This window comes from Carcharodon carcharias, chromosome 1, assembly GCF_017639515.1.
Source record: "Carcharodon carcharias isolate sCarCar2 chromosome 1, sCarCar2.pri, whole genome shotgun sequence".
Lineage (NCBI taxonomy): Eukaryota > Metazoa > Chordata > Chondrichthyes > Lamniformes > Lamnidae > Carcharodon > Carcharodon carcharias.
The window spans coordinates 29,915,141-29,933,128 of record NC_054467.1 but is presented as its reverse complement, the minus strand read 5'-3'; the positions used below and the strand labels follow the sequence as shown (position 1 = coordinate 29,933,128).

At 42.0% G+C, this 17,988-nt stretch overlaps 1 protein-coding gene across 2 annotated transcripts in view; it reads right to left on the bottom strand.

The window, feature by feature from the left end:
* Positions 1–13,690, bottom strand: part of LOC121272143 (nocturnin-like) — a 36,067-nt gene extending 22,377 nt beyond the window's left edge. Inside the window, exon 1 of one of the 2 annotated variants that reach the window (XM_041179025.1) lies at positions 13,336–13,690. In XM_041179025.1, coding sequence (XP_041034959.1) covers positions 13,336–13,570 — 235 coding nt within the window. In that variant the 5' untranslated portion in view covers positions 13,571–13,690. Of the gene's footprint in view, positions 1–8,920; positions 8,967–13,335 lie in introns of those variants that run through there. The other variant, XM_041180529.1, reaches the window with a different exon arrangement.
* Positions 13,691–17,988: the final 4,298 nt, after the last annotated feature.

Below are 17,988 nucleotides of genomic sequence, written 5' to 3'. Positions count from 1 at the left end.
GTATTACTGTGGGGTTGGAGTTTAAAAATAGGGAGGTCGTTACAACTGTTTAGGATGTAGGTGAGGCCGCACCTGGAGTACTGTACAATTTTGTTTCCCGTATTTAAGAAAGGATATGCTGGCATGGGAGGCAGCTCAAAAGAGATTCACTAGGCTGATTCCTGGAATGAAGGGGTTGACTTATCAAGAATGGACTAAACAAGTTTATTCATTTAGTTTAGAAGAATGAGGGGTGATCTTATCGAAACTTACAAGATTCTGAGGGGGCTTGACAGGGTAGATGTTGAGCTGATGTTTCCACTAGTGGGGGAATCTGGAACTAGGGGTCATAGTTACAGAATAAGGGGATACTCATTTAAAACTGAGATGCGAAGGAATTTCTTCTCTCAGAGTGCATTGAATGTCTGGGGCAGATCAGCCATGATCTGACTGAATGGTGGGGCAGGCTTGAGGGGCCTACTCCTGCTCCTATTTCTTATGTCTTTAAGCTAGTACAGAACATCTTCTGCCCACACTCTGGTTCTACTGCATTAGTATCAACCTCTAACTTTCAGCGCTTTTAAAGGGGAGGCATAGAGGTAATGTCACTGGGCTAGTAATCCAGAGGCCCAGGCTAATGCTTTAGGAACATGGCTTCAAACCCCACCATGGCAGCTGGTGGATTTTAAATTCAATTAACAAATCTGGAATACAATCTATTCTCAGTAACAGTGACCATGACAACTATCATCGATTGTTGTTCACTAATGTCCTTTAGGGAAGGAAATCCCTAACTTACTTGATCTGGCCAACACGTGATTCCAGACCCACAGCAATGCTGCTGACTCTTAACTGCCCTCTGAAATGGCCTAGCAAGTCACTCAGTTCAAGGGCAGTAGGGGATGGACAGCAAATGCTGGCCTTACTAGCAATGCCCACATCCAATGAGAGAATAAAGAAAAAAAAGCTACTCAACACTGTTTCTGGGCAGCAGGAAAAGAGAATCTTTTATATCTGCAACCAATAGCATCAATCAATGGGTCAAATTCAGAAAAGTAATTTTACAAAGTTGGACCAGTTTTAATAATTTGGTAGCTTAAAATCATATAATTAATATTAATGAAGTCATTACATTAAGAGAACGCACAACGCAGTGCTCTCACTGTATGTCACAAGAACCCAACCAAAGTTAACATGATCCAGTCATCGTTGCCTACACTACATAGGTAGTAAGCTTTAACGAACACTAGAAACCTCGGTCAAAGTACACATATGAATGATTAACATGCGTATTGTATTCTGGGGTGTGTTATTATTACAACAGTTTGGATCAAATGGGTGAATGCCTGTGTAAGTGTAGCACACACCTAAATCTAATGCAAGTGCGTTACTTGTTTAAACATAAACTTTGTTGAATGGAATTTCTGTCACAGAAGTTGTGCAAGATCTTGTGGAAGAAATGGGCACTGATTCACACTTTATATGCGAATAATTAAAAGTTACAATACAGCTGGTAATGCCATCATGATTATTCTCCCAAGCATGATAAGGAATTTATTCCAAGTACGTACAATAATATCCTGAATGCAACTCATTGCCTGTGAGTCACAGGGCAGGGCTAAAAGAGTTAAATTGAGGACAAGATATACAGACTAGGCTTGAATTCCCTCCAGTATAGAACTTGAAGGGGTGATCTATTTGAAGTGTTTTATGTCAATTAAGGATTTGATGGGATAGAGAGGGAAATTATTTCCTCTGGTGGAGGAGTCCAGAACAAGGGCATAGCCATAGGGGTGATGCCATAAAGTACTTCAAACAAGGGATCATGGAAATCTAGAACTCTTGCCCTAAAAATGCTGTAAGGCATTATCAATTGAATATTTCAAACTTGAGATCGGGAGATTTTTGTTGGGAAAGAGACTTTACGTTCAGGGAACCAAGCGGGTAGACAGAATAAGTACCCCATCAGCCATGATCCAACAGAATGGCGGAACAGGTTTGAGAGGCTGAATGGCCTAATCTTGCTCCTTACAGCAACTATAATTACAGGAACTAATTTTACATTTGGTCCCAATGGACTACTTTCTAGGGTATTAAAAGAGGTGGTCGATGCGCTGGTGTTAATTTTCCAAAATTTGCTAGCTTCTGGAAAGGTCCCATCAGATTGGAAAGTAGCAAATATAACCCTTCTATTCAAGAAGGGAGGGAGGCAGAAAACAGGAAACTATAGGCCAGTTAGAAGAGCTCAAGGCAATCGGGAAGAGTCAGCATGGTTTTGTGAAAGGAAAATCATGTTAACCCATTTGTTGGAGTTTTTTTTTGAGTAACATGCGCGGTGGATAAAGGGAAGCCTGTAGTCATACTTGGATTTCCCAAAGGCATTTGACAAGGTGCCACATCAAAGATTATGGAAAATAAAAGCGCATGGTGTAGGGGGTAACATATTAGCATGGATAGATGGGCTGGCTGGCAGAAAGCAGAGAACATGCATAAATGGCCTTTTTCAGATTGGCAGGCTGTGACGAGTGGAATCCCACAGGGGTCTGTATTGGGGCCTCAACTTTTTACGATTTACATCAATGACTTAGATGAGGGGAGTGAAGGCATGGTAGCTAAATTTGCAGATGGCACAAAGATAGGTAGGAAAGTATGCTGTGAAGAGGATATGAGGAGGTTGCAGATGGATATGGATAGGTTGAGTGAGTGGGCAAAGATCCGGCAAATGGAGTTTATTGTGGGAAAATGTGAAGTTGTTTACTTTGGCAGGAAGAATAAAAAAAGTGTTACTTAATTGGAGAATGGCTACGTAATTTTGAGGTGGAGAGGGATTTAGCTGTTCTAGTACAAGTCACAGAAAGTTAGTATGCAGGTACAGCAAGTAATTAAGGCGGCTAATGGAATGCTATCCTTTATTACGAGGGGGACTGGACATACAAGTAAGTATGTTATGCTTCAGTTATGTAGGGCATTGGTGAGAGTGCATCTCGAATGCTGTGTGCAGTTTTGGCCTCTTTATTTAAGGAAAAGTGTAAATGCATTGGAAGCTTGTTTCCACTGGAGTTTAGAAAAGTGAGGGGTGATTTGATTGAAATATACAAGATCCTTGACAAGGAGGGTGTCGAAAGGATGTTTCTTCATGTGGATGAGTCAAGAATTAGGGGGCACTGTTTTAAAATTAGGGGTCATCCTTTCTGGATGGAGGTGAGAAGAAATTTTTTCTCAGAGGATTGTGCGACTTTGGAACTCTCTGCCTCAGAAGGTGGTGGAGGCAGGGTCATTGAATATTTTTAAGGCAAGGATAAATTGATTTCCTTTCCTAACAAGGATCTAAGGTTATCGGGGTTAGATAGGAATGTGGAAATCGAAACACATGATCAGCTATGATTTTATTGAATGGCAGAGCAGGTTTGAGGGGCCGAATGGTATACTCCTGTTCCTATTTCTTGTGTTATTATGATGAAATGTGCAAATATGCTTGTAAGAAGGAAAAAAGGTTGTAGGTAACAACTAAGGCAAGGGTGCACACAATGAAAAATCGTTCATCCTCTAATAGGCTTGTTTTATAAAAATGCTTAAACTCAAAACCCTTTTTTCTCCTCAAATCAATAAAACCTCCAAACATGAAAGATTGAAATTTACAGTAAAGCATTCATATTCATGGAAAATAGTGTAAATTGTCACTTAGAGCCACAGAAAAGTTACAGCACAGCAGGAGGCCATTCGGCTCATCTTGTCCATGCCAGCCTGAGGACACCCAGGTTCCCTTTCTAATTCCACCTTCCTGCACTCAGCCCATAGCCCTGCAGTTTACAGCACTTAGTGCAGATCCAGGTGCTTTTTAAAAGAGTTGAGAGAGTTTCTTGGCAGCGAATTCCAGACACCCACTACCCTCTGTGTAAAAAAGCTCTTCCTCATGTCCCCCCTACACCTTCTGCCACTTATGTTGAATCTATGTCCCCTAGTTCTGATAGAAGCCTTAGCATACTCGATTGAGATTACATCATCATCCGAGTAAGTATGTTGCCACTTTACAGAATGGCTATGCACATTAACATTTAACAGACAAGTGAGCTCCTCGGAATGAAGTCCATTTCTCCTTGCATCAGGAGTGCACAGGCATCATTAGGAAAGTGGCTTATAAAACTATCCAGAATATTTTTAAAGATGGGAGGAAGGGGAAGGAAGATAATCATGACCATTTTGTTAGTACATTAAAGTCCTACATTTCTCATCTGAGCACCACAAGATTCAGGTATACAAGTCTGACCGGCTTTTTCCATCAACAATGCACCACAACTGGGCTTCAGTTCTGCCCTTTTTTTGAAAAAAATCTCTGAAAACATCCAGAGGTCACTGTTAAGCTTGTTTTACAAAGAGCAGATAAGCAGGACTTTAATGCTTAATGATCACTATCAATTAATTTGTCTCCCAGAAAGAATGTGTTAATGCCAAATATTTACACTGCATGCACTGCTGTCTGGGTCATTCACTGTTAGACAGATGCCAATAAGCCATTTACCACACTGATTTTCACGTTCTGAATGAATTGGTTATATAATCTGCACAACATGGTTACTATGAACTCAATGCTCTCTGCTCTCAAATTAACCTCAAATCTGAAGACACGGGGCCGCTGTGGAGTGTGGCCAGCAATGATCACTGAACTTTCCGTATAATGTTACATTCTGATGGCATCAGCACTTACTTCAAACTCACAGATACAAACTGTATAATCTTTCTCAGGTGGCAGAAATATTACTAGCATGCGATTCCACAATCTGCAATGCATAATCTGTCATATTCACAATCTGATGAACAGCACCCTGGGGAAACTTTCCATTTAATTATTCTGCCACAATTCAAAGCTGTTTTAGATACATAAATGCATTAAAAGCAGAAGAATTCAGGGGTCCAGGAGGCCAACTCACACTGAAGCCCAATGAGAGGGTCCAAAACTTTCCCACCAATTTCCACAAGGCCTTATTTGTAGCAAAACTTCTACTTGCTGCAAACGAGAGGCAAGAGCTGGGAGGAGGTGACACATTTGTAGCATGGTAGAAGAACAGTGTGCAGAGACCAACAGGAGTGGGACCCACCTGGAGATCCAGGTCTGTCCCCTGAATTCAGCCAATACAAGCTAACAGCTGCACCACAAACACAAATGTGATTGCACGAATGAAATGGCACAAGAGGAGCACATAGGGCGATTTAGTAAGGTAGCTACTCAAAGCTCCAGGCTAGTGCACGCTTCCTTGAATGCCAAGAGGGATCCAAAGGTTCTGACTAATCTTTCAAAGTTGTGCTAAAGCACTTCATTATTAGGGTTGCAGATAAAAAGCTGGAGCATGGGGCTATCAAAGAGCCAGCAGAGACACAACTGAACAAATGCCACCCTTCTGTGCTGTAAATTTCTATGATTTATGAATTGCCAATGTAATTCCACTGTTTAAAAAGAGACAAAGGGTACATCAGTCAGCTTAACATAAGCAGCGAGTGAGCTTAAGAGATAAATTAATATTCTGAGAAACACATGGGTTAATTAAGGGTTCAGCATAGATCAGATCAGTAATAGATAGTAATGACTGACATGTCAGAGGATGCTCATCAAAGAATGCTTAAAACACAGGAGGCCATTCAGCCCATCATGTTCATGTTGACTCACTACAGGAGCAATTCAGTTTCACGTCCCCGCAGTCCTGCGAATTCTCTCTCTTCACTGCTTATCCAATTCACATTTGAAAGCCATGATTGAATTTGCCTCCACCACACTCTCAGATAGTACATTCTAGATCCTAACCACTCACTATCTAACAGTTTTTCTGCTGTTGGTTCCTTTGCCAATCATCATTGGTGAACTCTGATTCTTGGCCTTTCCCCCAAAGGAAACATTTTCTCTCTATCTACTCTGTCGAGACTCCTCATGATTTTGAACACTTCTATCAAATCTGAACCTTCTCTTTACTAAGAAGAACAATCCTTGTTTATCTAATCTGTCCATGTACTTGAAGTCCCTCATCCTTTCTCGTAAATCTTTTCTGCACACCTCTAAAGGCTTCATATATCTTTCCTAAAGTGCAATGCCTAGAATTGGGCACAACGCTTTAGCTGGGGCTGAGCCAGAGTTTTATAAAGGTTTACCATGACTTTTGTACTCTGCATCTACTGATAAAGTCCAGGATCCCATATGCCTTTTTAACAACCTTCTCAACCTGTCCTGCCACTTTCAATGATTTGTACACATATAGACACAGGTCACAAAATATTACAAGTATTTACAGCACAGAAACTGGCCATTCAACCCATCAGGGCTACAACAATGTTTACGCTCCACAAGAGCCTCCTCCTGCCCTATTTCATCTAACATTTGGAGGTAACTCCCCTATCTCCCTCCTTTCCCTTCTCCAAACATACTTCAACTTTTCACCGAATATTTTATCAAATTTCAGGTTATGAAAACTTCAAATCCTCCTGAGCAAGCTGCTCCCATCTCCAAATGCTCCTGCAGCAGTTTTCATTTGTTTTAAGAAAGTGACACAGTGAAAAGTCAGAGTGTATCCTTGAGTTTCCTTTCCTGTTTCATTACCACTTGCTGACTCTTGATAACGCCTGGGTGATCAGAGCGGAAACTGTCAGCTGGCCTTGCTCATTTCGGCTTTCTTTCTCAAATTCATGAGCAATGCATCTCAGACCATTGCTCTACTTTTGTCATCATTTCCATGTGTGCAGAAGTGATGCCACAAAATCTAACAACTGTCTCTATGTTCCTTATTGTCTTATCTTGCTGTTCCTTCCAAAATAAACCACTTCACACTTCTCTGCATTACATTTCCACCTGCCACATGTCTGCCCTCTTCTCTGCATTAAATTTAACCTGCCACATGTCTGCCCATTCCACCAGCCTATGTCCTTCTCAAGTTTATTACTATCCTCCACAGTTCACAATACTCTTACGTTTTGTGTCATCTGCAAAGTTTGAAATTGTGCCCTGAGCACCCAAGTATAGGTCATTAATATATTTAAAAAAGCAGTGGTCCTTGTACTAACCCTGGGGAATCCCACTGTATAAGCTTTCCCCAGTCCAAAAAGAAACATCCACCACATCTGTTTCCTGTCACTCAGCCAATTTTGTGTTGTATCTTTGAGGAAATAATTGAGTACACTGATAAGGGTAACAAGTTAATGTTTGTTTATCTATTTTGACAAGCTATCTGTTAAAGAGCTGCATAGGAGACTGATATGTAAAGACGCCTGATATATTCAAAGGAATGTGGCTGCCTGGACAGAGTAGTTAGGTGCCCTTTATGGGGACAAAAAGCAAAATACTGTGGATGTTGGAAATTTCAAATAAAAACAGAAAATGCTGGAAATACTCAACAGGCCTGGCAGCATCGGATCACCATAGATGCTGCCAGACCTGTTGAGTATTTCCAGTATTTTCTGTTTATAAAGCCATCACTTTCAATACAGAGCTCTGGACTCAAATTCAGGCAACATCGCCAGAATTTGCAGACAAAACAACAAAGGCACACGTTAGTTACGAAGAGGATTATAAGCAATTTCACAAGCAGATCAGCAGATTGACATATAGCTATCAATTGAAATTTACTGCAAAGAAATGTGCTGTGATACACCTGGAGGAAGATGAAGCATCATTAAGTGAAATGAAGCATAGAAAGAGCACAGAGACCTGACAATTAAATATATAAATGTTTTGAGAGAAAATGAGAGATGACAGCTTATAAATCATAAGGATCCAAGAGGATGGATAATAGGAAGATTCAAAGTTAGCTTCATCCATATCAAAAGTGTACTTTATCATGTACACTATGGCTTAGAAATATAAAGGTGTGTGTGAACTATGGATGTTTATGTCACACTGCGATGCAATAAGAACATTTTATTAACTGAAAAAAATGACATTTATTTTTTAAAACCACAAATAATTAAAATCTGAATGAGATTCCATACTCAGAAGTTAATTTGCAGTGCCAGAGAGGTTGTTTGGCAGTAATTAAAGCTCATCATACCAGAAAAATTCATTTACACCTGAATGGGGCAGGCTCCAACCTAACCACTAGTTTGTCTAGTGGGTAAGTGCAGCTAGTTCACTCATTGCATGTACTTCAATGCCAAATTTCTGCACAAGATAATGTCATAGAGGAGCGGCAAAACGGATTTTCACACTGAATTACCCAAATACAGTCACTGGAAGTTGCAATCTGATTTACTCTATTAAAAGTGAGCGTTGGTAGCCTCTTATTTTTACCGCAAAGAGAAGGCCATTGCTTCTCCAGCCATGTGCTCATGGCTAAGTACTTAACTTCTATGAGAAACATATGCTTTGAGCAAATAGATTTTTCTTGCTGTCTTGTCATCACTGATTGAACTTGAATAACCTAAGTTTACTGGTTAACAAGGGATCAAGTAGCTTCAGTTATGAGTAGACGTCACAGAAATTGAAGTCCATTTCACAGGGGTACACAGATTAAGGTGTTCAGAATTTTAAAGGGTTTTGTTGCAGTAAGCAAGTTAACTTATTTCAATTGGTTAATGAGTTTGTAACCTGAGACCTAAATTTAAGATTTACCACCAGAACACCGTAAGATATTGTAAAAATGAATATCCTATAGAAAAGAATAAACAGAATTCCATATCTACTTGCCCTTCAATTAAAAAAGGATGATGACTAATGAATGTGAAAAGTTAAAGTTCAGGAGAACCAGACTAATAATAGTTCATTTGTGGGTGGGGGTGGGGGTGGGGCCGTGGGAAGGTTAGGAGGAAGAAATTAATTTTCACACGTTTACAACTAGCTACCTGATAACTTACACAGCAATTCATTGCTGTATAAAGAGCTAAATCATAAAAACAGATTGAGGCAACTCATTACAGCATGTGAGGCCAAGTCATAAAAACAGATATAATGGAAATATAAACTTACTATCAAGTAGAATCAGAAGGTAAATAATAGATGTTATCCACTCCTCCCTCCAGTTTAAGTCATTTCCGGGAGTAGCCAGTGACTCATGATGCAGCATGGTTTCACAGTACCGTGACTTTCAGTGCCTCACCCATGTGGCTATTTTTCCAGGTTCCAGCAAATTATTTGCCCACAGAAAACATCACAGCTGAGCTCATCTTGTCCACACAAACTTCTAGCACAAGTCACATAATGTTAATGAGAAATGGGAATTTTGGTTACCACGTAATTAACTCACTTCTCCCTAGCACTGGGTCCTGAATCAAGCATAGTACCAATAAGGCATCCAAACTGAGATTAGATAATTCAGCACACACCAGGAACTGAATCTGGACCTTACTTTACAAATTGTGTGGCACTCTTGCCAGAATCAGAAGGTTGTGGCTTCATGCCTCACTCCAGGGTCTTGAGCACAAAATCCAGACTGACATTCCAAGTGTAGTATTGAGGGAGTGCTGTGCAGCCGAAGACACTGCGCTTGATTTTCAATCTGGGGTCAGTAACCCGACTCCCAGATAATTTCCAGGCCCCAACTCTGCGATCTACAAATGTAGATGGCCTAATTGAGCTGGCAGCGAACTCGCTGCCTGATTGGTGCTGCCAAGTCCTGCCAGGAAGAGGGAGCTGTTTGCAGAGCATAAGCCTCAAAGAGAGACAGCAGCCATGATGGCACCTGCCCTTGCCTTGCAGAAGAGAGGAGACACAACATCAGAGGGCCAGCAGTTTCACTACACAGAAACATGGCTAAACTGCCAGCTGCAAGGTACTGCATCCAATCTCTCTCAAAAACCCCGAGGGCAACAATTTTTCCTCAACTAATAGAATTACTTAACCGTTCCTCACATTGAACTCAACAGCTGTGCACTAAGTACACCAAACCATTTGGGTTTGGCAATTTGGGAATTGAAAATCGCTTTCTGGTCCACCCTAACACGATAACAAGCTCAAGGATCTTAACGGGCAGTTAATTGGTGGCAAGTGGATTCCCAGCTCCCCCACCACCCCACTTTGAAAACAGCGGCTTGTCCTGGACACAGACATCTCATCCTGAAGCACTGTTTTCAAAGTGTGCCCACTCCCATTGTCATTCCCACAGTCAACTGAAAATCCCAGTTGCAGCTTTGAGATGAGACATTAGACTATGCACTCACCCTCTTTCAGGGGGATGTAAAAGATCCCATGGCACAATTCAAAGACCAAGGCTGAAGGAAGAGGTTGGCAGAGTTCTCCCCAATGCCCTGCCCAATATTCAGTGCTCAACCAAAATTACTAAAAAGAACGATCTGGCCATTACCAACTGCTGTTTGTAGGGCTTTGCTGTGTGCAAATTGGCAACTGTATTTCCTACCTTACAACCGTGACTACATATTAAAAATTGTTTATAGGCTGTAAAGCACTTGGGGATATCCTGAGGCTGTAATCCGGACTATATAAATGCAAGTCTTCTTATTACAAATGATAAGGAAGCTCTGAACCTTGGAATTAAACTTGTTGGAGATGTTACTTGGAGACTGGATATGATACAACAAGAGTCCAGATATACAAGGATATCAAGATTGCTTGCAGAAAGACAGCTTCAAAAGCTCTGAACCTCCCAGCTGGAAGAATGATGGTTTGACGGCGTATGATGTGCTATGTGCAGTCAGATGGGTGGCACTTAATTTAGATTTTAGGATGAATTGTGCTACTCAAAGAGCTCCCAGTAACCAATGTCCACAACACAATGGCCCCCAAACCAAGAAGCAGTGTTTGGTGCTGGTAAGCTGCATGGATTTAAGCTATTTAGACCTTTGCACACACTGAGGTTCTTAAACACTTGCTCCTACCAATGTGCACTTGAGCTCTCTGGAGTTAAGAAAGTTGGCGGTGTTGGCACAATGCACAAACGAACAATATAGAGGCCAAGAACACTTGCAATGAAGCTCATTGTAGGCTTGAGAAGCAACACCTCATTTTCCACTTTACTGCCTTCTGGACTCAAACACCTAGTTCAACAATTGCAGATCACAATCCATTTTCTCATACAGCAGCTTGGTGATGATTTTGCAATTCCCATTTAAAATTCAAACATTTATTGTTCTTTACTTGTCCTAAAAGCATCTCCTTTTGCCTTGCGCCATCCTCCTTTTGTCATTTGATCTGTCTTCCATTCCATTACAGTCCTTTGTCCTTCCTCCCTTGCCTCTTTATTTGCTTAAAACATGTTACATCTCTAACTTTTTTCCAATTCTGACAAAATGTCATTGACCTGAAATGTTAACTCTAACTCTATCTCTCTCCACAGATGCTGCCTGACCGGAGCTTTTCCAACACTTATTGTTTTTACTGTGCCCCCAATTTGGCTGGAACCTCTTGCCGCCACCCCCCCCCCACCACACCCCCTCCCTCCCCCCTCCTCCTCCACACTCACCCCTCACTCCCTCCCCTACACCCACCCCCCACCCCCTCCACTTGCAGGCTGCCAAAGTAACTGATTCCAGCATCACTCCTTCAATGGAAAGGGAGCCCAGGATGGTAACGAACTTGAAAACCCAATGAAAGGAAAACAGAATTGAAGTCTCTGGCTTGAAGGGTTCCAGAGTTAAGCATTATTGCCGTGGAGAGCGAAGAAAATGAATGCTGTAGGAGTTACAGCCAATCTTGGAATATGGGAATCACCTGGCTGACAATGACCATTTTGAAAATAAGGACACCAACAAATCGAGGACACTTGATGCAAGTCCCTTAGGTGTATCTAATTTACAGATTTCACCTGTGTAATTGTTGAAGCCTTTTTCAGAACAGGCTTATGAGCCATTTTTAGAGTATGCCTTTGATATGATAGGGGAATGAGAAGCACTGACTCAGATATCTGAACACATTTTCTTTCATAAAAAGAGAAAGCGCTGTAAATACTCAGCAGGTTAAACATTTGGCGTTTTGACATTTTCCTTAATACTAATTTAAAGATTAATCTGTTGGAATCTTATCTGCTGATTTTGGCTTTACTTTAAAATGAAGAGAACACCATTTTGACAAGCAAACCCCAGAAGCAAAAGGAACCGGAACCACAGTTACAACATACCACCCTACATCTGGGAAAAGGGTGAAAACATTTGCATTGCCTCTTAGACAGAATATTCTGCTGTAAACTACGTGGTAAATAAAACAACAGCAGTACATGCTAAATAATTTAAATGGTTCACAGGCTTAATCTATGGCTTAGAAACTAGCTGGGGTATGCTTTCTGCTCCGATTTCCCTGCTTACATAGTGGAGTCATAAAAGTATCATGCAGTGTACGTTGCAGTAGATTCAAGCTGGGAAATATGTTGTGGCAACAATCAGTCATCAAGAACTCTCAGTGGTGCCATAATTAAGTGGTTTATGAGGCCTGTCAGTCTCTTTCAAACTTCAGTACATTTTTTTAAAATAGCATTTTCATTGCAACTCTTCCAAAAATCAAACTTGCCCTCAAGAAAATTGGCAGAACAACTGGGCCAAAGTCGTTTGTAACATTCCAGTCCAGTCATCCCATCATTCAGCTATTTTGAATAGCTTTCCTAATTTATAAAGGCAGCAAAACTTGGCACAAAAACTTAACAGCAAAAGGGTAGGTGTCAAAAGAGTCTGCGGCTTACAGAAGAGTGCCACTGTTATTCCAGTTTACCCATCAGAAGGACTCCCTACGGATACGGATCGACCTCACAGTAAGCCCACCCTCGCCTTGACAGCGCCAGTTCTGCAAATCCAGGGTGGGTTGACGGGATTAAAGCAAATAACTGCGGATGCTGGAAATCCAAAACAAAAAAAACCAAAAATACCTGGAAAAACTCAGCAGGTCCGGCAGCATCGGTGGAGAGGGGCACAGTTGACGTTTCGAGTCCTCTCGTGACTTTTTTTTAAACTTAGTTCTGTTGACTCGAAATGTCAACCGTGGGTTGAAGGAATGTGTCTGGAGAAGGTGTTTATGTTAGAGAACATACAGCAGAATCCGAGGAGACGGACAATCGGTGACCTCGCACAGCCATTGGAACAACCCCAGGGTCAGTGAGCGGTTTGAAAATTTGGGGTGTAACGGTAAATTTCCAGTGAACCGCACCCCACCCCCGGCAAAACTGTTCAGAACCGGTGGCTCCACTTTGACCAATCTTTCCCGAATGATGTTAGGGGTGGAGTGACAAGGCTCCCTTCCCAAAAGGTTTAAACCCACTCCAGTTAAAGAGACCGTACGATGATTATTCCCTCAGTACATCCCAGGGAAGGAATGAATTACCCCAGACGCTCCCGCTGACTCAGGCGGGGTTCCCGTCCTCCCTCCCCGATTAATCGCTCAGTGATTGCCGCCCCAAGCCGAGCGGCCCCGATCTTTCCCCTGTCTGGGCAGCTCCTACTCACCAGCCGCCGCCGCGCCGACCGTTACTCCTCCGGTCCCCGCCGCTCCCCCGGCCGCTCCCGGGGCCGCTCCCACGTGTGTGTTAATCCCACAGGCGCCCGCCGCCGAATGGGTTTTCCGGTGCGGGGGAGTCCGGCGCCGGAAAGCGGGCGAGGAGCCGGACATGAGTTGCAGGAGATCCCGCTGGCGGAACGTTGCGCACAGCCGAACCGGTGCCTGAAACATAACCGCCCGCATAGGCTTGCACTGCCACTGCTGCTTCCGCCTCCTCCTCCTTCCCTCACCTACCGCGGACAGCGCGACTGACTGAAACGCTCCGCCTCCTGCCGGCCCAACCGCCCCTCCTCGTGACGCGCAGTAGCTCCGCCCCGGCCAGCCCACGCCAGGCCCGCCCGGCCCCACGTGACGCGCAGGCGGAGTCGCGCCAACCCGGCCAGGCCTCCACGTGACGTGCAGGCGCCGCCGCCTTCTCCATCCCTCAAGCAGAACGCAAGGGGGAGTCGCATCCATGTCAATCCTAACATTTCAATAAAGAGGCAGAGTTTGCTGAATAATTCACCAATACTTTTCATAAAATTTAATATTAATTAGTATAGATATCTACTTATAAGGAAATACATGCTTGTTGCTTCAATTTAGTTCACACGATCTTTGTGTGCTCCCTCTCCCGTGTCAAAGTGTATATGGACTCGTCCATTGGAATATTTTCGTCGTCCTGGAGCGCTCCTTGTCACGTGACCGTCTAAGTGGCAATGTTGAAACTCAGCCTGAGTAAACTATCAATTATTTTTACTTTTATCAATTATTGTGTTCAGTCAATGGCAAGCGTCTGCTTGTGGTAGACAGTGCTAGCTAGTGTAAATACTCCTGAACAGGGGAGTACAGATTGAATCTTTCAGGATGGCAACATGTTCAGAGTGAACCTTTACTGATTCTTTTAATAGCCTTTTTACTTTGTTTTTCAGGATGAGTATTTTAACGGCAATTAGGGTTATTGGGCTCTATAACACAATAGCCTGATCAAATTTTGCTTCTAAAACTAATGCCTGTTCTTGAATTTTTACATATAATCGTAAGTATCACTAAATTCGTTTTATATTGTCAGCGTCTGAAACCTTTTTAAGGTTCTAGTTTTTCATTTAAAAATGAAAGAAGTTGGGATGTGGGAAAACTCAAGCGAATTTGGATTTTTTTAAAATCCCATTTATTTTGAAGATTAAGTTTTTTTAAAAAAACCTCATGTCTCCCATGCCCCCTTATATTCCCCATGTCCCTGTGTATCCCCCATAAAGGAGGGGAGTGCCAGAAAGAAAAGTTGTTTTATTGAAGAATAGCTGGTAAGATCATTTGCATGCGGGTAATTTAAATGAAAACACCTAATTATATACTCAGTTCGTAGTCACCACTTTTATGCACTTCAGAGGCAGTTTCAAAAGTCCTGGCAAAGGTGTGCCCACAACATTTGTATTAAAGTGTGTTTGCTGTAGTGAACAGTTATCAATCTGAAACGTTAACAGTTTTTCTCCCCACAGTTGCTTTTTGACCAGCGAAGTGTTTCCAGCATTTTCTGTTTCAATTTGCTGAAGTTCATTGGCCTGGAATCTTGGAAGCAATCACATCAGGAAAGTGTTCTTTGTGTCAGCTAGACTAAGTGGAATTTGGTAAGTCCACATGCTACATTTTCCATAACTCAATAGGTGTTGTGTCCTCAGTGGCTAAAGCAGATATGGGCAAATTAATATGGGATTAACATTTTCATTTTGTTTCCTCTTTGCCAAAGACCACAAAGGAAAAACAGTCACATGAAAATAATCATTGAATTTTGCATACGAGGCAGTTTTTTTCCTGATTGGCATCAATCACACTGATCAATTTCCGGAGTGAACATGATTAGACATATCATGAGTTATGAGTCACAATGCTATTCCACTTCTGTCACCTCTCCCAAAGCAAGACTGGAATTGTCTTGTTTCCTTGAACACAGATACTGAAAAAAATGATAAGCAAATCATTATTCTTTCTCAAATTTGTACATTTCTGCTTCAAGTTCAGTTGTGACTTTGGCTGGCTGAATGTGATAAACATAGTATTTGTGAACTGCAGATGATTCTGTAGCACCTGACCTGCGTGGTCTTAGAGGCTTACAAATTGCAATTATGCTGTATAAATTTGTCAGAATTCTTGAGAATCTGCTAGCATTTTCCAAAGAATGGATAACATTGGGAACAGCATGCCAGTCAGTATCTGTGGAGAGGCCAGCTAAATTAACATTTGGGTGAAGTACTTTTAGAACTGGAACATGAGGGGTAAACAGACATATTAATGCAATAGAAAAAGGAAGTGGCAAAGTGTGTGTGCATATCTATCTCTCTCTCTCTCACACACGAAGCATGAATGAAATAATGTAGCTCATGAAATGTCCGCTGATGCGCTTGAGGCCTTTCACGATCAAGTGGTATTATCGACACTGATCGAATTTTAATGTAATTTGGTGTTTAATTTGTTTCTATGATTTGGCTGTTTATTGCTTGCACCTCTTTAAAGAGGGAACTTTTGTTGTACTGTTTTGTTTGCTGACATTGGGGCAACCCAGTGTTGTCCTCATTGGTCAAATCAGAAGGATGCAATTGTCTCTTTTTGAAGTGTATTGATTGTTATAATAAGAATCACGGCAGCCAGTTTGAGCACCATAAGGTCCTACAAATCACAATGACATAAATGACCAAATAATCTGTTTTAGTGATTGAGAAATAAGTATTGGCCAGCACACCAGGAGAATCCCCCTCCTCTTCAAAATATCTTTTGCATCCACCTGAGAAGGCAGCAGATGGTGCTTTGGCTTAATGCCTTGTCTGAAAGATACTACTTCTGACAATGCAGCGTACCCTCAGTAATGCACTGAATTGTAAACCTAGTTTCTTTTCTCAGATCCTAGAGTGAGGCTTGAACCCACAACTTTCCAGCTCAAAGACAGATGAGATTTTCTTTTAAAAGCTTGAATTGAACTTCACTGGAACAAGGCCAATACCAGAGAGGTCAGAGTGAGAATGGGATTGGAAGTTAAAGTGGCAAGCCAAAGGTAGCTCCGGGTTGCACTTGAAGGTGAATCAAGAGTTGTTTGATAAAGTGGTTATTTAATCTGCATTTAGGTTTCCCAATATAGAGGAGGTTGGTGAAATTAGTACAGATTGCAGACACATTTAAATTAATGGAACTTTATTTTTATCACACCAATATAGTTTATAGTTTAGCACAAAAATTAATGTTTAAAACAATTGCTAGATGAAAATAAACCAAGGTACATCTAGGGCTGGATTTACCCGAAAGAGATGAGAAGTGGGAGTCTGGAAAGTTCATGACTCTGCAAAACCTTCTCCGTTAAGGAGGCTCCCACTCGCCATATTTCTGTCATGGTGAGCTGGGGACAGGATGGAGTCATACCCATGGCCTCGGGAGGCAGGCCCAAGGTGGCAACAGAGGCAGGCGGATGATGGGGCTGCTAGGTTGGAAGGGTTGCATCCATTTACTGGGACACTGATCCAGTTGTAATCGTGATTGTTAAGCACTCACCTCTCATCACCCCCCTCATAGCTCCATACCTCCATGGCCCCTCATATCTCCCATGCCAGTTCCATGCCCCCCATACATCCTCCATACTCACTCTTCCAACAAAAACATAAATTGCTGGAGAAACTCAGGTCTGACAGCATCTGTGGAGAGAAAGACAGAGTTAACATTTCCACTCATCCATTGTGGGGGATGTTGGGTGGCCGTAGTGCAGGAAGTTAAGTTGGAGATCCCATTAGCTGGATAGCACTGTGAAGGGTTAATTGAGCAAATCTTGTAAGACTTTGAAGAGTATGTTTGTGGCTAAGGCATGCAGTTAAAAAAGGAAGAGATGTGTAATGACCTGCTGAGGATGTGCAACTTTTTTGTAGCACTGATCTGCAGTTCTAGGGCTGAGAGAGTTGGCACTCAGTGCCGCCTCCTTACAGATGACAAGTAATAATTCTGGGTGGCATTGTGGCACCCAGCACCAAGACGTAGGACTTTGTTTGCCATACTGTCACTGCCTTCCAGATAGGTACATTGACACAATCAAGTTTCTGATTTTATTTTTTGTTTGAATTGGGTAAATGGCAGATCCCTGGGCTGTTCCTCTATTTCATACTGCCTGAAGCTTATTAGGACTCCTGAAAATGTGGATAGATTCTGTTTGTCTTCCAGTCTTCCTATACCATCAGTGAAATTGTGTTCTTGGTGCCAGGCTGGGCACAAATGGTGCTGCAGTGGTTAACTTCTGTACTAAAACCATTGCAAAGGCATGCAGTGTTCCTAGAGAGTGACCATATAAACATCTAAGTTGTCCAATTATCTCCAATTTGCTACTGGAGTGTGTAGGTTAAATTGCCTTTTTAGAGGCTGCACACAAAGTTTCCAGATAGTTCTGCCGCTTAGATCCTTTTTATCTAAAGTTGGCACCGATGGGACTGACTGTGGGCAGACCCGTGAAATGTGTATAACTCCATCTAGAGGTTACTGGCTGATGGAATACTTTAAGGGGCAACAATGGTGTAACTCATTTTGAAGAAATTTTAGCCAATATTTTTATATGACTTTATGTTTAATAGTATTTATATTTTTGTGCTCACTTT